This window comes from Bufo gargarizans, chromosome 1, assembly GCF_014858855.1.
Source record: "Bufo gargarizans isolate SCDJY-AF-19 chromosome 1, ASM1485885v1, whole genome shotgun sequence".
Classification (NCBI taxonomy): Eukaryota; Metazoa; Chordata; class Amphibia; order Anura; family Bufonidae; genus Bufo; species Bufo gargarizans.
In genome coordinates, this window is record NC_058080.1 from 159,336,305 (window position 1) to 159,357,912 (window position 21,608).

General features: G+C 43.7%; 1 protein-coding gene across 3 annotated transcripts in view; it reads right to left on the bottom strand.

Annotated features, from left to right (window-relative positions):
• KLHL2 (kelch like family member 2) overlaps nucleotides 1-21,608 on the bottom strand; it is a 151,298-nt gene that overhangs the window by 73,033 nt on the left and 56,657 nt on the right. For all 3 annotated transcript variants that reach the window (XM_044299873.1, XM_044299878.1, XM_044299865.1), the window contains exons 3-4: nucleotides 16,093-16,214; nucleotides 2,155-2,317 (exon numbers count right to left, since the gene is read on the bottom strand). In XM_044299873.1, coding sequence (XP_044155808.1) covers nucleotides 2,155-2,317; nucleotides 16,093-16,214 — 285 coding nt within the window. The remainder of the gene's footprint in view (nucleotides 1-2,154; nucleotides 2,318-16,092; nucleotides 16,215-21,608) is intronic.

Here is a 21,608-nt window from a genome sequence, read left to right on the forward strand (position 1 = left end):
TTCGCTAAAACCGGAATACCCCCATGGGTACGTATAGGGGGTGGGCAATGATAAACAGAACTCTGTTTCCCTTGTGTGGTCTGTACTGGATACAGGATACTGGTTTCCGCCAGTGGCTACACAAAGTTGTACCCATCTTATCAGGTTCAGTAACACCCTACATTTCATACCCCGGACAAGAACAATTTGTTGCTCTGTTTGGAGATTAGTTCCATAAACCCTACACTTCAGGTAACCCTACAGATAAAAGTTGTACACTATCAGGTCTGATGACATGGAGGCCACAACACTTTGGTCACCTTACATTCTATGTGAAACTTAGCACAGGGACGTGGGCAAAGTACAGCAAGTCTCCTTATCTTGCTGAAAGATACAATACTCCTGCTCCACTTGCTGGAACATGTATACGGCTCTGTTCACATTTTCATCAAAGAATATTGGACCTGCATGCCCATAACCACACACCCAAGCCGATTTCTGGATTATCAAGTGGATGCAGATGCTGCTTGTCGGAATTTTCTGTGTGCCAGTACCTGTACTGTTCTGAAATTCACACACCTGGTCACATGGACCCATGCTTCATTGGACATTATGTATCGTAACGGTTCCACATGCTAGGATTACATCTAGTAACCCAGGCATTCTCAAACTGTGGCCCCCCAGCTGTTGTAAAACTACAACTTCCACAATGCCTTGCTGTAGGCTGATACCTGTAGGCAGTTCGGGCTTGCTGGGAGTTGTAGTTTTGCAACAGCTGGAGGGCTGCAGTTTGAGGATGCCTGTAGTAATCATTCACTTCTGTTTATGCCCCTCCTTTAATGCTTGCACATCTGCCACAGTATGGCTTCAAGGTAAAAACTTCAGGACAGGTCGAAATGTTCTTCTGCTGATGTGAGCCTGCTGAGATAATTTTCGCGCCAATTTTCTCAGACTTCTCACAATTTCCTCCGGGTGTCCAAACACATGGGGTGAGGGGGTATTTATCATGAGTGTAATAGCTGCACTCAGTTTTGCTCGAGTCTGCATTGGTGTATTTTTGCGACTCCAGTTTTTTCTTTTTATACCACCCCCTTACTGAAGTGAGTTTGCGCCCTTTTCTGCAATGTTTTAAAAAGGTCTCGATTAATCTGGTGTGAATCTAATTCATTCGCTAACCACAGCCACTTATGAAAAGTGAAGTGATGGGGGAAACATTCAAAAAGTTGTGAAACCTTTGCACAAGTCCAAAATCTTACAAAGTCGTATTTTGTGACTTTTTGAAGCCAGATTTCTGGAGTGTAGGGCTTGATAAATTTCCCCCCCCCCCCCAAAGATTGTCTACTTGTTGGCCACGGATCCTGTGTTCTGCCATTTCCACACCAAACCATGTATACCAACTTTTGGTGGAAAGGGAAGGTCCAGAAACTGTCCAGCAAAACAGTCTTGTTTTTCTGTGAACGAGTCTGTGTGTACATAGGCCTCCACTATTAAAACCGAATACGGCACTTTGGGCGCTCGAATGGCAGGTAAAGATACGATGGGGCTCATTCATTTCTTAAAAGACCTCTCCAGGTAAAAATAAAAATCAGCTATCACTCGATATTTATATGTATTCCCTAATGTTACACTGTTCCCTATTACAGAGGTGAAAAGGTAAAATGGAGTTAGAAATGATACGTCATGGAGCCCGAAACACAGAAACCTGAGGTAGTTTTACATCTAAACATTATCCTAGCCTTGTCATCCCTGGTGTCCTGTTATTATCCTGAAGGAGTCTGTGTATATTCCTTATACTGACTGAGGTGACTCAGGCTTCAGCTGCGGCCTAGCAGGGGATCTCTGTAATGGCAGCATTCAGGTGAATGAAACTTTGGGAGCACGTACCGCTTCATGGCTTTGGCCAAAGGATGAATTTTTATTTTTTCCTGAAATAACCCTTTAAACTGCTCTGGCAAAATTAAAGTTGAGCTCTGATTGGTTGCTATCCTTTCAGCATACATATGGCCGCAATGTACAGGAAGGCAGAGAGGCAGCTAACGCGTTTTTTGTGGGACACTGGTATTAACAGCAATCACAAGAATGGTCAGCTAAGTAGGACAAGTAATATTTACCCCCATGTAAAACATCAAAGAAAACTGCACATGGTAATCTATGAAAATTAGAAGGAGGAATTACCTGCAAAGGTGTTAGCTTGGTGTAACAATTCAGAACATGCATGCATGTCCGCAAAAGCTCGGATCCCTAAACAGTTGGTTGGGTGAAGCTGGCCTTCTAGGAACTCGCAGCAGGTTTTCCTCACATCTTGAAGCTGCAAGAGACTGGCTGCTGGCAGAAGCACCTGCAAAAAACATGGGCAAGATGTCAAGATATACTTTATATGTACTCATTAAATGAGCTGTCCCAACATTAAATGTTAGTCTAACATAATTCGGCATGAAAATACTCCATTTGCTGCTTAAAGTTCAATTTGAGTAGTAATGTGCATGTCCTGCTCCTGAGCTGGACGAGCAGGTCACACATGCTCACTTCAATAATAAGTATCTGATCAGTGGGGATACAGCAGTCCCACAGAGATTAAAGGGGTTGTCCATTCAGCTGTCACCTTGTACCTCCGGTGCCAGAAGTAGACACTGGAACTACACAGCTGGAAGAAGCGCTGCGGTCACCAGGTCCGTCTACTACACAATGGATGGAGTTACAAGGTAATAGATGACTGGTAGGGGTGCAGGTAGGGACCTCCGCAGATCAGATACTGATGGCCATCAATATCCTGGACAATCTCTCTATTACAGAGGCAGCGCACATGCATGACTGTCGCACCATGCACTTTGTGGAGTCAGGGCCCACTTTTCTCATAGTTGTGGAATTCCAGCAGTCAGGTACTTACTAACTATGTTGACAGGTGATAAGTTGCATCATGGGACAAGCCCATTAGGAGAGAACCCCTTTTAACCCTTTAACAGTTTGGGCCAAGCTCTACTAGGGCTTTTAGAAAATTACAGTGCAGCCAGAACAGAGGTGAGGGGGAAGGTTTGCTTTAACCCCCTCACACCTCAGCAGCTAGAGAAATGACAATCTAAGCTTTAAAACAAGCCAAAAATTACAACATTATCTCCTCTACATCAAGAGACATAGCTGGTAACTCAGGTCGGGGGTTGATAGAAACTGAAAGTGTAAACAGATTCGGGCTACTTTCACCTCCGACCGGACTTGTAACCGATATATCTCCAGATGTAGAGGAGACAATGTTGGGATTATGGATCCAGTGATTCTGGACTTGTTTTGAAGCAGCTCTCCCACCTTCAGTTGGCTGCAATCTTAGCCAGTGTAAAGATGGAAGGGGAGGACAGTGAGGGAGCCGACAGCTTGCAGTTTAGGAGAGAAAAATATTAGCAAAAAATGAATTTGGTATCATCATGATTATAGAGACCCACAGAACAAAGTTATCCTGTTATTTACACCACATAGTGAACTCTGTAAAAATAAATCCCATAAAATAATGTTAAAATGCTAAAAATAAAGTAATAAAAGTTATTAAATACACTATATATATATATATATATATATATATATATATATATACACACACACACACACACACACACACTCACATCACACACACACATATATTTTTTCCAAAGATGAGGCAGCACTCCAATGGAAGTAAAAAATGGATCCTTTATTCCCCTCTGTGCAACGTTTCAACCGTCTCAATGCGGTCTTTCTCAAGCATATCAAAATGGTGTCATATAGGGGTATATATACCCACAATACATTGCAAATAACAAACGTGACAATTCAATTTAAGATAAAATAACATAAATAGTATATTATATAGTGCAAAGAAACACCCATACTAGGTGATCTATATAGCATAGTGTTCATCATAATTCAATACAGTGTACAGACACAATAATCATTGTGACAGCATCAAAATAAGTTAATTGACCAGTATCAAATTCATCAATAAAGTGTCATATCACCTATGTATAAAAAGTGCATGTAGCTTAAAAACAAACTCACACCGGGGCGTATAGATCGGAGCGCCAGAAATCCGAGTCCTCACCGCCAGACTGCGCATGCCCAGAGCACCCGCCACGTCACCGAAGAAACGCCCCAAACCCCGGAGCCAAGCGTCATCACCATGGAGATGTGTGAACACATGACCAGAGCGATAGACCCGTGACTCCACACATCTCCATGGTGTCATATAGGGGTATATATACCCACAATACATTGCAAATAACAAACGTGAATAATGAAATTGCAGTTTTATGCAGACTGGTTGCTAAGGGCTGAATCTTATTAAATATGGGGTAAGTCAGTCTAATAGTAACTGATTCTGGAATATCATGTTATTAGTAACTACATATATGAAAATTGAAATTAGGGTCTAAGTGTGACAGTTATCCTTTAAATTAGTTGTGTCAATAAGGGGTTAAAAATGCACTTGTCCCCTGAGCCATGCGCAAACTATACTTATTCAAATTCAAAATCTTCAATAAAAAACAAACAAAAAAAACAAAACAAACAAAAAAAATGACATATTTGGAGGATTTTCAATTTTAACATTGCAGGGGGTTATATAGTTGTCAGACTTGTTTTGTAGAAACAGGATGCGAGACTATAAACATAAAGGAGTGAAGCCGGCCACAGCCATCAGACACTTTTTGGCTGACCCCCCACTTACATCCCCCCTTCCAATTAACATGCCCATTCGGCTGAAAGGTCATGGATAAAGAAAAGTTCTGCCAGACTCCTGTCTCTGCTGTAGCTGATTTTTGGGCAAAAAAGGATCAGATGAAAATCAGGTGAAAATGGAACCATCACCGTTTCCCTCAAAGACTGTAGGTCATCTGTGAATACTCTGATAGGACACTGGTAGGTACAAAAACTAAGGTGGTACAAACATAATTTTTTTTTTTCTAGATTTTTGGCTGTTCTCTGGTGTAACTGCAGTTATTTAGGTCAGACAATCAATGAGTCAAAAGAAATATTTTTATTTTTTTATTAACACGAAAGAACAACTCCCAATAAACAAGCTATAAAAGCAAACCAAACCAGATCCCCAAGTATCACTGGAAACAAGGCCGCAAGGCTCTGGATACATTGCTAATTCATTTCTTACACACTCACGGGGAGAAAATGTGGTGCATAGTTATGACACATGCTGACTCCATCATCTTCATGCATTCTAATAACTAGAAATGAGTGATTATATCCGGTCTGTTTATAGGTTTATTAAGAGGGTTTGGAGGCCTGTGTCACACGGTCAGTATTTGTAAGCCAACATCAGGAGTGGAACCTACAGAGGGAAGGTATTTGTGCCTCCTCTCTGTTTTAGACCCAATCCTGGTTTTGGCTTACAAATACTGATGCAAAAATACTGACCAAATACTGACCGTGTGAAAAAGGCCTAAGGGCCCTTTTACTCGGACTGATGTGTCAAGTTTTGTTGATTTCAACCTTCATTAGCATTTGGCCATGCAGATCTGCCAGAACTCCACAACTGCAAACGGTGCAGATTTCATTGTGGAATTCCTCATGGAAATGCTGCGAGTTTGCTGCAGATTACAGCAGATACAACAGGCATAGGATGACCTGGTCGTCTGTGCACAGGGCTCTCACCACTCACATAGCTCAATAGACGCCTCTTCACTGCTTTACTTCCAATACCTAATACAACACTTCAAAAGTGGCAAATATCCATACAAAAATATCCCTAACCATATTTGCCATCAGAGGCAAAGCTTACGGTATGCCTTTCTCTCCACTGAGGACACAAGCCAAACTGAACACGCATGTGTATGGTGGTGGTGGAGGCGGCCAGGAAGAGGACATGTCAGCTGAATGCACCACATCTAAGGAGTATGGTCACATTCAAAGGTGAAAAGAAGCTATCAGACTAAATTAATGAATAACCAATCCCACTGAATTCAATCAGAGAATTAATAGAAATCAAGTTCCATAAAAACAATTCAGTGTAAACAGAGTCCTATTTCACACTAGACCTTATGCTCACTCCACTGTTTAACTGTCTCACAGTATAACACCACTTAAAAGGGTTTTCCGAGACTTGAATATCCTCTGGATAGGGCATCAGTGCCATACATTGTATAGTGGCTGTTCTTGGTATTGCACTCAGCCCCATTCACTTCTATGGGGCTCAGCTGCAGCTAGGCCATGGGATCAATGAACACGTCATCACTGACCTAGGAAAAGCTGTAAGAAGGCCAGAGTGCTACTGCCATCTCAGCTGATCGTCGGGAAACCCGGGTGTCGGACCCCCATCCAAGAGATACTAATGACCTATGCAGAGCATAAGTCATCAGTATATAAAAGTCTTGGAAAACCCCTTACTGACCACCCATACGTGTTTTTACCGCAATCACTAAGGGGCCTTAGGCTGGGTCGCTGTTTTTTTTCCAGCGGCCTAGTCTAAGCACTGCAAGGGTCCCCCATGCAGCGGAGCCGGGCTATCACATGAGAGCCGCGGCCCTGCTCTATCAGCCCGGACCGGCAGGAGTGCTGATCCAGGCTGTTCAACACTTTACATGCCGCAGGCAATGCCGCATGTAAGGCTACTTTCACACTAGCGTTCGTCGGTCCGCTCGTGAGCTCCGTTTGAAGGGGCTCACGAGCAGACCCGAACGCAGCCGTCCAGCCCTGATGCAGTCTGAATGGAGCGGATCCGCTCAGACTGCATCAGTCTGGCGGCGTTCAGCCTCCGCTCCGCTCGCCTCCGCACGAACAGGCGGACAGCTGAACGCTGCTTGCAGCGTTCGGGTGTCCGCCTGGCCGTGCGGATCCGTCCAGACTTACAATGTAAGTCAATGGGGACGGATCCGTTTGAAGATGCCACAATGTGGCTCAATCTTCAAGCGGATCCGTCCCCCATTGACTTTACATTGAAAGTCTGGACGGATCCGTCCGAGGCTATTTTCACACTTAGCTTTTTTTTTGCCATTTTAATGCAGACGGATCCGTTCTGAACGGAGCCTCCATCTGCATTATTATGAGCGGATCCGTTCAGAACGGATCCGCCCGAACGCTAGTGTGAAAGTAGCCTAAAAGTGCTGACAGAGTGAGCAGACTCCCTTTGTCTCCCATCGGCACCTCGCAAATGCGGGGTGCCAATGTGTGAGAAGGCTGGCTGGGGTCTCATGTAGGCCCCAGACTAGCCATGAGTAATTTCCAGCAGGCTGTGCTTCTCTGGCGCAGCCTGCTGTTCAATGTCAGAATAGCTTTGCCATTAAAATGCAATGCACTATAGGGATAGTGCATTGCATTTTAAAAGCAATCAAAATACTCTGTTATAGTCCCCTTGTCAGACTATTAAGTGGTTAAAAAAAAAAAAGAACTCTGTAAAAAAAATAAAAATAAATGAAATAATGATTTAAAAAATAAAATAAAAAATAAAATAAAAATAAAGACAGAATTAATGAATTATTCTTAGCTGCCGCCAAAAAAACACTTAACATGTGATCAAAAAGCGTAATTTACTTCAAAATGATACCAATGAAAAATACTAACGTAAAAAAAAAAAAAAAATACCAAATATATATATTTGGTATTACTGTAATCGTACCGACCCAGAGAAGATATTATTTCACTTATACCGAAAAATGAATGACTTAAAAACAGTGGCAGAATTGCTGTTTTTCCCATCTCCCTCCCAGAAAGAGTTAATAAAAGTTAATCAGAAAGTTTTATGTACCCCAAAATGGCCACATTAAAAACTACAACTTTTACCGCAAAAAAAAAGCCCCTATACAGCTATATAGATGGAAAAATGTATAGCTCTCGGAACGAGACGATTAAAGAAAGAAAAACGCTTTGTCGGTAAGGCCAAAAACAAGCTGGTTACTGAGGGGTTAAAGGTGCTGTTGCAAGTTTTAAACTTTCATTCTGTGGATAAGGCTACTTTCACACTTGCAAACTACCTGCCGGATCTGGAAACCCATGCACAAACAGATAGCATTTGCAGATAGATCCGGATGCGGATCAGTCTCACAAATGCATTGCAATACCGGATCAGTCTCTCCGGAGTCCTCCAGAAAAACAGATCCAGTATTTTATTTTTTACATTTTTAAAGGTCTGCGTATGCGCATTTTCCCCGAAACACTTGGTGCTGGATCCGGCATCAATGCATTTCAATGGAAAATAATGCCGGATCCGGCATGTGTTCCGGAATTTTGGCCGGAGAAAATACTGCAGTATTTTCTCCAGCCAAATACCGTAAGAGGGACTGAACGGAAAACATCCTCAAGGATTGCTCCATTCAGAATGCATTAGGATAAAACTGAAGAGTTTTTTTTCCGGTATGGAGGACGGAACACAATACCGGGGTCTTTTGTCCCCCATATGAATGGAGTGGCAGAGCGTGCACACTGATGCTCCATTCAACTCTATGGGATTGCCAAAGAGGAGCAGAGTAAAACACTTGCCAATCTCTGGCAGTTCCACAGAAATGAATGGTGCGCCAGTACATATGTTAAACCTCTGTTCTATTCACACCAAAGACACAGGACCTCCCCAGTTGTGATCTGTGGGGGTCCTATCAATCAAGCACTTCTACTCCTACACTATGGATGGGGGATAAGTTAAAATCTTGGGATAATGCACCTAACAAATGTGATTGATAGTACAGACAAGCGGCGCTCTGTTGAGGTCTGTACAGGAGCGCTCCCGATGCAGTTTTTTGTTCAATTTATGACATGACAACCAAATGTACAATTAAGTGTTGCGGCTACAACTATAATACAACCAGGACAAACCTGCCCACTACTCCTTTTTATAGTGTTGGGTTACACGTGCAGAGAACAGGGTGTCGGTGCCGGTGTGCTACAATACCCGTGATAACATTATCAGGTTTTACAGCAGATGCTCAAGCTTGGCATTGCTGTACTGAACAGCTCCTGGGCTTCAGCGCATGCGCAGAAACCGGTCAATTGATTTTTATGGAGCTGGCCAGAACGGGAGGTTCTGCACATGTGCGAATGTGCGCTCCCAGCCAACGCTGGCCAGAAGAAGCAAAGGAAGACACAGCTCAAGTGTGGCCCCTGCGGCAGTATTGGGGAAAGAAAAGTTAGGATTAGGAAGGAGAAGGCCATAAAAAAAAAGACCTGCTTTGTTCCGATAAGAAATTACTACTGTACAGTATTAGGCTACTTTCACACTGGTGTTTTGGCTTTCCGTTTGCGAGATCCGTTCAAGGCTCTCACAAACGGTCCAAAACGGATCACTTTTGCCCTAATGCATTCTGAATGGAAAAGGATCCGCTCAGAACGCATCAGTTTGCCTCCATTCAGTCACCATTCTGCTCTGGAGGCGGACACCAAAACGCTGCCTGCAGCGTTTTTCTGTCCGCCTGACAAAGCGGAGCCGAACGGATCCGTCCTGACACACAATGCAAGTCAATGGGGACGGATCAGCTTTCTCTGACACAGTATGGTGCAATAGAAAACGGATCCGTCCCCCATTGACTTTCAATGGTGTTCAACATGGCTATGTTGAAGAGAATACAAACAGAACCGTTCATGACGGATGCATGCGGTTGTATTATTTGCAGATCCATGACGGATCCGCCCAAAATGCAAGTGTGAAAGTAGCCTAAAGGAATATGGGGCGTTTCAGTCACCGGTCTTAATAAAACCCTAAGCTGGCGGTGGTTCCGCTGTAGTTATGTAGAGGCGCCGCCGTCTTACATTTAGACCATTTTCTATACCTAAACCAGGTGTAGAAAATGAAGAATGAGACAGGCCTGCTGGCCCTCCCCCTTCCTTAGCCCTGGCGTGAGCAAGGAATATGAGACAGATTCAGTGCCAGACATACGTCACAAAAGTGGTGGATATCTGGTCATAAATGACCCCCTATAAGTCTAAATTTATAAATATACATATATAATAATCATAATAAATATTAAAATAGAAAAAATATATCTATCAAAACAAATATGGCGATAAGGTGAACAAGGCACTGATCCCTAAAAGGGAACCAATATTGTAGACTACCGGATTCAAATAGAGGTTTCTTAAAGGGCCAGTGTATTAACTATTCGGAGTACGTGGGATTGGTGAATCAGTTACTTGCACACAAACAAATCTAAGCAATAAAATGACTGCACTTCTCACACAAGCTCTTCAACATGTAAATTAACATTTTCCAAAAGGAAAAAAACCAAAACGCATCATTTCACATTGCCAGCAGGCGCCTGTTATTCATATCTGCACTTTTATAGCTAGCTCATAGGTTTAGCTACTGGTGCTGTTTACCCAGATTCATTTAGCAGTTGAAAAGGATAAAATCTGTGGGTGAATGACATAAGAACATGCTAAAAATATACATACATTCATAAAAATATCAGCCGCTCACCAAGTTATTAAAGTCAGTGCTCATAGAGGAGACAATATGGGATGTGTATTTATCCAGGAAACCTACAGGCAGGGCTGTATGTCCAACTATTCACAGCTAGACACTGGTGGTCCGGGGGCCTGAGCCGGACTGGGCAGGGGCACACTAGCCGTTAATGTCATTAAAGAAAAAAGTCTTCAACCCCTCGATTTCCTCCCTACAAATTAGGAAAACTAGCACTTCTTTATTTATTTTTTTTAGAAAGAAAGCACTGCTCCAACTGCTGTGATGTCTGAACCTTCAGACTCCCATAGCAGGCAGAGCACCGCCACGTGGTGTGCTTGTTGGGAGGGCGCTCCATGCAATGGATGCTTCACATGTATATCTAATAGCCGCTGAGTCTGGAGAAAACCTGACACCCTGGGCATCTATGTCCTACCAGATGACACTCTACTGTGTTTCTGATCACTGGCCGCTAATCTCATACCCAGACTTAGAGGTAGTAGAAGCAGGATGTGCCCACGTGTGTGGTATCTGATCACTATTCAGTCTTAAGTATGGTGGTAAGATTTACAGTATGGCGGTCATTTTAGTATTCTCATATTGATTTTTATTCAGTCCCTGCATGGTGGTATTACTCCTCAGTCCCTGCATGGTGGTTTTATTCACTCACAGTATTGACAGATAGGCCTGTCACTGTCCTGCTATATAGAGAAGATCTGCTGGCTTCCAGAATAGAAGGGCATTAAAGGGGATCCCCGAGCTTTTCATAAAATCCCAGCATCTTGTGTAGGAAGGATAATTTTGGTTGTACTTAAACAGTCATCTCAGCAGCACCCTAGATGGTTAAGTATTGACAAAACTCTCTCCTACAGACTACACAGAAAAAAGATGGCAGGATTTATGTACAGTCTGGGGAACCCCCATAACAATCCTTGAACACGGGCAGATGATCTCGCCATAACGAGCGCTGACAGAAAGTCTATCGATGCCCTTTTACATTTATATGACGTGTTTACACAAGGGGATCTGCTGCAGCCAGTGATTTTAGGTCATACTGAATGATGTGATCAATGACAAATGAGAAAATTATCATTTGTTGCTCCTTAAAGGGGTTGTCTCATCACAGACAATGGGGGCATATTGCTAGGATATGTCCGCCTTGTCTTATAGGTGCGGGACCCACACCTACAGGTCCTTCTAAAAAAATTAGCATATTGTGATAAAGTTCATTATTTTCTGTAATGTACTGATAAACATTAGACTTTCATATATTTTAGATTCATTACACACAACTGAAGTAGTTCAAGACTTTTATTGTTTTAATATTGATGATTTTGGCATACAGCTCATGAAAACCCAAATTTCCTATCTAAAAAAATTAGCATATCATGAAAAGGTTTTCTAAACAAGCTATTAACCTAATCATCTGAATCAACTAATTAACTCTAAACACCTGCAAAAGATTCCTGAGGCTTTTAAAAACTCCCAGCCTGGTTCATTACTCAAAACCGCAATCATGGGTAAGACTGCCGACCTGACTGCTGTCCAGAAGGCCATCATTGACACCCTCAAGCAAGAGGGTAAGACACAGAAAGAAATTTCTGAACGAATAGGCTGTTCCCAGAGTGCTGTATCAAGGCACCTCAGTGGGAAGTCTGTGGGAAGGAAAAAGTGTGGCAGAAAACGCTGCACAACGAGAAGAGGTGACCGGACCCCGAGGAAGATTGTGGAGAAGGACCGATTCCAGACCTTGGGGGACCTGTGGAAGCAGTGGTCTGAGTCTGGAGTAGAAACATCCAGAGCCACCGTGTACAGGCGTGTGCAGGAAATGGGCTACAGGTGCCGCATTCCCCAGGTCAAGCCACTTTTGAACCAGAAACAGCGGCAGAAGCGCCTGACCTGGGCTACAGAGAAGCAGCACTGGACTGTTGCTCAGTGGTCCAAAGTACTTTTTTCGGATGAAAGCAAATTTTGCATGTCATTCGGAAATCAAGGTGCCAGAGTCTGGAGGAAGACTGGGGAGAGGGAAATGCCAAAATGCCTGAAGTCCAGTGTCAAGTACCCACTGTCACGAACTATGGATCCGATCGCTCCGGATCCCACAGCTGTGACGTAGTGGTCTGTGACGGAGTCTGCGCACACACAGAGACCTCACGTGACCGGGGTATTACCATTCGGCTAACACCCCCCACTACACTTCGGTAACTGCCACCACGTGGGTTCCCGGTCCACGAGCAGACTATCCGGGTCATTCACTATCACACAGATCAGTGGATGAACCGGATATCACTTACTGACTAACCGCAGTCAATCACCCCCAGCTACAATTCCTAAACGCAATTTAACTAACTACCTGGTAACGTCTCTTCAAAGGCAAGGTACGTTGTTCAGCAGCTTAGAATATGGAAGACTTGGCTATTTAGATTTTATAATCTTTAATAAGCGGTAAAAAGCAGTGCATACAAGTCTAATGAAAATGACTATAAAACTACAGAATAATAATAACAATATAAATAATCACGACAGTTCAAATGAAAGGGAAAAAGATGAAAGAATACTTAGTTTCTCTGGAGGGTTTCAGATGGTCGTTCATATGTCCTTTTTGAATCCTTGCAAACCCCTTTTCAGTATGTATCAGGGGAGACCCTCAAAGTTCTTCTGATACAGGGATATGCCGTCAATGTCCAATTAAGTGTCTGGTGATGTTCCATGGGTCTCTCTCCTCTGTCCTTGTGCATGGATTTTTATGAACTCTCCCATGGGCAGGAGACTTACTCCTGTCAGCCAATGGCAGCAGAGTGACTGTGAAGCCTAGGGATGGCCCCCAAGTGTTTTATGACCCCATCAAAGTTCAGTTCCTACAATGAGGATTATACTTAAGCCCGTATCTCCTTGATACATCGGCATATTGTTATACAGAATACATATTTGCGATCCTTATTTATTTACCTACAGAATGAGACCACACACGGTAATGCTGGGACCTGTAGTTCTTCTACCACCCATAGGTCAGCTACAGAATCACATCCTCTAGTCATATTTGATACCCAATTAACCACAATACTCTGTAGAGCCTGGATCTGGATTCAGAAAGGGCATAAGTTGATTCATAAATGAAATATGAAAGTGGACTGGTTTTATGCCCAGAGCTAATTAAGGGCTATTAGCTCTCCTCAAACCAGACCTGGAAATTAATGACGTCACGCTCCAGCCAGGCTTGACAGCGAGCTGATCTTATCTTAATGGACAGGATGAGCTGGGCCTGGTATAGCCTTTATGACCTTTTTATAGCTGGCCTCAAAGAGTAGTGGTAATAAAAGTGTCCATCTATATCATAGGCGACCCAGGCTTCAGGAAGATGAGAGTTCTTTTTTTTTTTTACATATGCCAGAAGCATATAAGATGGCTACCCAGAGGAATTATGTATGTATGCCGGCACACCCACAGTCAGTGATGGTCTGGGGTGCCATGTCAGCTGCTGGTGTTGGTCCACTGTGTTTTATCAAGGGCAGGGTCAATGCAGCTAGCTATCAGGAGATTTTGGAGCACTTCATGCTTCCATCTGCTGAAAAGCTTTATAGAGATGAAGATTACATTTTTCAGCACAACCTGGCACCTGCTCACAGTGCCAAAACCACTGGTAAATGGTTTACTGACCATGGTATTACTGTGCTCAATTGGCCTGCCAACTCTCCTGACCTGAACCCCATAGAGAATCTGTGGGATATTGGGAAGAGAAAGTTGAGAGACGCAAGACCCAACACTCTAGATGAGCTTAAGGCCGCTATCGAAGCATCCTGGGCCTCCATAACACCTCAGCAGTGCCACAGGCTGATTGCCTCCATGCCACGCCGCATTGAAGCAGTCATTTCTGCAAAAGGATTCCCGACCAAGTATTGAGTGCATAACTGAACATAATTATTTGAAGGTTGACTTTTTTTGTATTAAAAACCATTTTCTTTTATTGGTCGGATGAAATGTGCTAATTTTTTTAGATAGGAATTTGGGGTTTTCATGAGCTGTATGCCAAAATCCTCAATATTAAAACAATAAAAGGCTTGAACTACTTCAGTTGGTGTGTAATGAATCTAAAATATATGAAAGTCTAATGTTTATCAGTACATTACAGAAAATAATGAACTTTATCACAATATGCAATTTTTTTTAGAAGGACCTGTATATCGAGAATGGAGCCCCCAGTGTTGGAGGGGGCACTGCACATGCGCCCTACATGAACCTTTTATCTTCACTTTTGCTGGTGTTTCAAAACAAGGTGCAAAAAAGAAAAAGCTCAGGATCATGGTATTTAGAAAATTATATTGAGCACACCAAGCCAAAATGAAAAGAAAATCATAAGGTCTGAACACATTTTTTACCTACTTTCCTATGATTTTTCTATTTCCTCCATAGCAGCTAACCATCCTTCTGGCAGATAACTATACAGCACACTTTTATTTTGGCCTTATGCACACGACCGTACCGGCCCTGCAAACTGCGGTCTGCAATGCATGGACACAGACCATGTGGCTGCTGTCTATGGACCCATTCACTTGAATGGGGTATGCGTTCCACACAACAAAAAAGCAGTGCATGTGGTGCAGAGGCACAGACAGAAAACCCGCAAAAGCACTCCGTGGTACATAATACAGTGCACACATGGCTGGTGACCATATATTGGACCCGCTGTTTACGAGCTGCAATACGGGCAAGGCCAGCACACAGTCATGTGCCTGAGACATTTGTCTGATTTTTCAAGGCAACTCTGGCCTTAATGAGGTGTAGGTGGTCATATCAAGGACATGATGCTCCTAAAGCTTACATTAGACGTGCAGATTCTGCAGGCGAATGTCGGGAGGGAAGCGTTCCTTCCTGGCAATCACCTGCTCGCTAGTTATTACATGCAGTAATCTCCTCCTCAGTATGGGGTGGAGTGATCGCTAATGCCATATATTGGCATTCCCATACAGAATGGTGACGTGTAAGGATGTGAATAAAGCACTTGGGCTTGTAATTGGGCTGAGTAATACCACCATGCAGCATCCCCATATAGAATCACTGTTTCGGTAACCGATTCCAATTACCGATGAACAAGTGTTTGCTCGTTCATTGGGCAATCGGCGGAAGTATTACACTGCCAGATCATCGCTACATGCATCCTGAACACACTGAAAGAAAAATAATTATAATCCTCCTTAAAGCAAAAAGAATAATAAATGCTATATAAGTCCTATGTAGTCTAAAAATTGTACCAATGAAAACTACATCTCATCCCAGAAAAAAAGGCCACAAAGCTTAAATGAACAAAATTACAATTCTAGGAAAGTGGCAAATGATTTTTATTTATTTTTTTGCATAAAATGTGCCATCATTGTGGTAAAGAAGTAAAACATAAAAGCAGCACATATTTGGTATCGGTGTTGCTATTCTGCATGGTCAACAGTGTAATTTAAGATGCAAAAATTAGCGGCAAAATTGCTGTTTTAGTTCAGTCACCCCTATTAAAAATATACCGATACACTGACATACAAATAATAAAAAGTTATAGCTCTTGGAATGCGGTGGCATAAAAAGTTTTCCCATGCCAGGTTATTACTGTGCAAAAGTAGTAAAACCTAAAAACACTATACATATTTGTTTTTTTAAATAACTGGACCTTCACTTGGCAGACCCAGGGAAGTGGACCTTTTCTAAACGCAGTTGAGTGCTCCTGCTCTATAATTTCAAGATACTTCACAAGCCATGATCACGAACCTCACCTGCACGTTTTCCTCAGTCACTTTAATTTCCGCAGTGTAAACATAATCTACAAGCAATTTTAGTGTCCACCCATCTACCTCTTTAATTCGGACTCTTTTTGCTCGACTTTCACTCATTTCACCTGTGGCAAAAAAGGGAAAAACATAGTGATTAGTAACCATATTCACTAATTAATGATTATAAGGTTGATGTTAATGGTGAAAATACCTGTACAGCGCTGCGGAATATGCTGGCGCTAACTAGTATCAGAGCAACTTAAACACGACGCATGAACTATGACAGTCCAAAGATCCCCACTCCCCACTGCACGCAAACAATTAAAGCAGGACCCGTGTATAAATGTATTACAACACATAGATACGGTCTCTGCGCGCTTCAGAAAACATTTACACGTTAACCAGGTGCCCTATGAAAGTTGTATTAGCTCAATTCCTTTAGCCTATGTTCACATCTGTGTCAGTGCCTCTCCTGCATATTCTAGCATGTCTGACAGCAATATTTTTCCTATCAAAATTACGGACACTGTGGCTGAACCCTTTGGGGTGCGTTGAGGGTTGGTGGTACCCACTGTGCGAGGGATGTGGCACTGCAAAGTTGGCTGAAAGGTTAGGTATGGATGTCATCCGTGTGCTGTCCGCATCTGTGCAGCCATTCCTCGAATTATAGAACATGTCCTATTCTTGTGGACAATGTGGCATTCATGCGACTGGTATTTGTATCATGGTTGTGTACATGAGGCCTTACTGTAACCTTTAAATGGTCAGGACACCACCATAGAATACCAAAAAGACTGCTGCAGCTAAAAAGTTAATATGCAAGCCCAAGTGCTTTATTCACATCCTCACACGTCACCACTTCTCTGTAATGTCCTCCATGATCCTGGGGCTGCTTTTGAGTGAGTAAAAGAAAAAGTTTTCCCCATCTGCTTTTTGTAAGCAATGGATGGTAGCTAGTGTCCACCCATCAGATCTGGGCGAACTGCAAACTGGAGATCTAGCATACAGATAAAAAAATGGCAGGCACAAGTCATAAAGTGGCCAGAAATAGTGTTATTCCTTGTATACACACATTGTACTATAGAATAATGCAATGCTTTTTGAAAGGTTAGGTACACTTTAAATGGAGTCTGTCATCAGGAAATTCACTGTTAAAGCAGGCACAATGCTTTGTAGAGCTAGCTCAGCCCAGGAGAGGGTTTACTTTAAGCAATTATTATGTGCCACAATACTGGCGCACAGAAGTATTCAACAAAACCATGCCACCTTTAAGACACTTTAGATGGATGTACCTTGCTAGACGCTTTCAATTCTTTTTGGCAAAAATGAAAAAAATTGTCAAAAAAAAATGCGCAACGTATGTCAGAATTTTGGCACAAGGACCTAAAAAACATTTTACACAGACCAATGATTGAGAACAAAGTACACAGTACACTCTCTCCAAATCAGTGGCCTGTGTAAACTTGCCGACGACAACCTAAAAAAAGGAGCAAACATTTGTTTGTAGAGTGGGCGCATCCTGGGACGAACGATTGTATCAACAATAGCACGTCCCCGTAATCCTGACGATTGACGCCTGCAAATAGTTGTTTTCCTAAGTCTTTCTTCTCAGTACTTCTAGGTAATAGTTACATAAGAGGTTCTCTCTTGTGCAACATTATGTACATGCCTGCCACTCTGTCTTTAGTCCCAGCTCAGCATTGGCTTCATAAAGCAATTAGGAGTTCATACAGTTGTGTTACATTACACTGGGGTGCGGTTCTGGAAACAGCTGACGGACACAGTCGGCTGCCAACAGCAGAATTCCACTGTAAGGCAATACGGGAACTCTCCTGGACCAGAAGGAAGAACTCCCGCAGGCAGGGACTCTTACAGCTGTTGTTGAAAAATGACACCATGTAAAAAACCAGGGAAGCAAAGCCATGGACACAGCACTATAGAATAGGGAAATGTGCTGCCACAGGTTGCGGCGAGGCGGTGTTCTGGATGTGGGAAAAAATACGCATGCAACAATATATCCACATTTTCAGCCAGCAAAGGAAAAGAAAAACCTAATCACACAGAGCACAATTGAATCATTTGGTAAATCTACTGCATTTAACAGGACCAACAAAGTGGATGCGAATTTCTGAATTCCCATCAGACAGGGTAAATTGACCTGCTGTGTGGATGCTAGGTGCTCGCCATAAGGAGAAGTGGTACCCCCGAATTAAAAAGAACGAAGAAATAGAAGACGGTGAACGTGATGACTGCGAACCACTGCAAACCGTGCAGTAAAGTCAGAGTGAGAGCACAGCCAACGTTTTACTGTTAACATTTCTGAAGCCACAGACATTCAAGAAGATAATAACCAGATGACTGGAAGACAGAGCTGGAGAACATTTTCCTGAGCAAAAAAACATGCAGATCCATATCTTGTCTGCCAGATAAGCACAAGAACCAATTAACTGTTCATGGTGATTTGTTCATAGACCAGCAAATTGTTGTTCATAAACTTTAAAGGGGGCATATGCCCATTTTCACCCAGGCAGCCCCCCCTGACTTGAACATCGGAGCAGTTGACACTCCGAGACTCTCCTTTGCCCTGCGCTAAATCGCGCAAGGCAAAAGGCATTTTCTGGAGTTCCGGTGACGTACCAGCTCTCCTTAGGGCTGCCAGACAGAGGCTTCCGCCCAGCAGTGAGCCCGGTGACATCACCGGCACTGATGGGGCGGGCTTTAGCACCGCCCTAGCCTGTAAAACTCTAAAGCCCGCCCATCAGAGCCAGTGACGTCACCGAACACACTGCCGGGCGGAAGCCTCCGCCCGGTAGTGTGTTGTTGTAAATAAAAGATTGCTTGCCCTGCGCGATCCATCGCAGGGCAAGGGAGAGCATCAGAGCATTTCATGGGGGGGGGGGGGGGGATGCCTGGGTGAAATTGTTGGTATGTCCAGGTTCAGCTCTGAGTTTTCAGGACGGAGATAATACCGCAGCATGCTACGGTTTTATCTCCGTCCTAAATTCCTGAATACTTGCATTTTTCCTATTGAAATGTATTAATGCCGGATCCGGCCCCGAGTGTTCCGGCAAAACAGATCCGATTTTTGCGGGCATCGCATGCTGAGACCGCAAAAAATGTGAAAAAAATATTAAATTCCGGATCCGTTTTTCCAGATGACACGGGAGAGACGGATCTGGCATTTCAATGCATTTGTGATATGGATCCTGGATTTCTGAGCAGATCTCAATGTGATTAGGGCTGCAGCTAACGATTATTTGAATAATCGATTAGTTGCCGATTAATTTCTACGATTAATCGATTAATCGGAAAAAACGACAAAATTACCAAACAGAGAGGTTTATATGATCTTACTTGAAAAATTATGTTTAAAGGCCATATTAAAACAAATTGTGGACGACACTATTATGGGGGATCTGTGGACGGCGTAGTTATGGGGGATCTGTGGACGGCGTAGTTATGGGGGATCTGTGGACGGCGTAGTTATGGGGGATCTGTGGACGGCGTAGTTATGGGGGATCTGTGGACGGCGTAGTTATGGGGGATCTGTGGACGGCGTAGTTATGGGGGATCTGTGGACGGCGTAGTTATGGGGGATCTGTGGACGGCGTAGTTATGGGGGATCTGTGGACGGCGTAGTTATGGGGGATCTGTGGACGGCGTAGTTATGGGGGATCTGTGGACGGCGTAGTTATGGGGGATCTGTGGACGGCGTAGTTATGGGGGATCTGTGGACGGCGTAGTTATGGGGGATCTGTGGACGGCGTAGTTATGGGGGATCTGTGGACGGCGTAGTTATGGGGGATCTGTGGACGGCGTAGTTATGGGGGATCTGTGGACGGCGTAGTTATGGGGGATCTGTGGACGGCGTAGTTATGGGGGATCTGTGGACGGCGTAGTTATGGGGGATCTGTGGACGGCGTAGTTATGGGGGATCTGTGGACGGCGTAGTTATGGGGGATCTGTGGACGGCGTAGTTATGGGGGATCTGTGGACGGCGTAGTTATGGGGGATCTGTGGACGGCGTAGTTATGGAGAGGGGGATCTGTGGACGGCGTAGTTATGGAGAGGGGGATCTGTGCACTGTTATGGGCATAACAGTGCACAGATCCCTTTCCTCATAACAGTGCACAGATCCCTTTCCTCATAACAGTGCACAGATCCCTTTCCTCATAACAGTGCACAGATCCCTTTCCTCATAACAGTGCACAGATCCCTTTCCTCATAACAGTGCACAGATCCCTTTCCTCATAACAGTGCACAGATCCCTTTCCTCATAACAGTGCACAGATCCCTTTCCTCATAACAGTGCACAGATCCCTTTCCTCATAACAGTGCACAGATCCCTTTCCTCATAACAGTGCACAGATCCCTTTCCTCATAACAGTGCACAGATCCCTTTCCTCATAACAGTGCACAGATCCCTTTCCTCATAACAGTGCACAGATCCCTTTCCTCATAACAGTGCACAGATCCCTTTCCTCATAACAGTGCACAGATCCCTTTCCTCATAACAGTGCACAGATCCCTTTCCTCATAACAGTGCACAGATCCCTTTCCTCATAACAGTGCACAGATCCCTTTCCTCATAACAGTGCACAGATCCCTTTCCTCATAACAGTGCACAGATCCCTTTCCTCATAACAGTGCACAGATCCCTTTCCTCATAACAGTGCACAGATCCCTTTCCTCATAACAGTGCACAGATCCCTTTCCTCATAACAGTGCACAGATCCCTTTCCTCATAACAGTGCACAGATCCCTTTCCTCATAACAGTGCACAGATCCCTTTCCTCATAACAGTGCACAGATCCCTTTCCTCATAACAGTGCACAGATCCCTTTCCTCATAACAGTGCACAGATCCCTTTCCTCATAACAGTGCACAGATCCCTTTCCTCATAACAGTGCACAGATCCCTTTCCTCATAACAGTGCACAGATCCCTTTCCTCATAACAGTGCACAGATCCCTTTCCTCATAACAGTGCACAGATCCCTTTCCTCATAACAGTGCACAGATCCCTTTCCTCATAACAGTGCACAGATCCCTTTCCTCATAACAGTGCACAGATCCCTTTCCTCATAACAGTGCACAGATCCCTTTCCTCATAACAGTGCACAGATCCCTTTCCTCATAACAGTGCACAGATCCCTTTCCTCATAACAGTGCACAGATCCCTTTCCTCATAACAGTGCACAGATCCCTTTCCTCATAACAGTGCACAGATCCCTTTCCTCATAACAGTGCACAGATCCCTTTCCTCATAACAGTGCACAGATCCCTTTCCTCATAACAGTGCACAGATCCCTTTCCTCATAACAGTGCACAGATCCCTTTCCTCATAACAGTGCACAGATCCCTTTCCTCATAACAGTGCACAGATCCCTTTCCTCATAACAGTGCACAGATCCCTTTCCTCATAACAGTGCACAGATCCCTTTCCTCATAACAGTGCACAGATCCCTTTCCTCATAACAGTGCACAGATCCCTTTCCTCATAACAGTGCACAGATCCCTT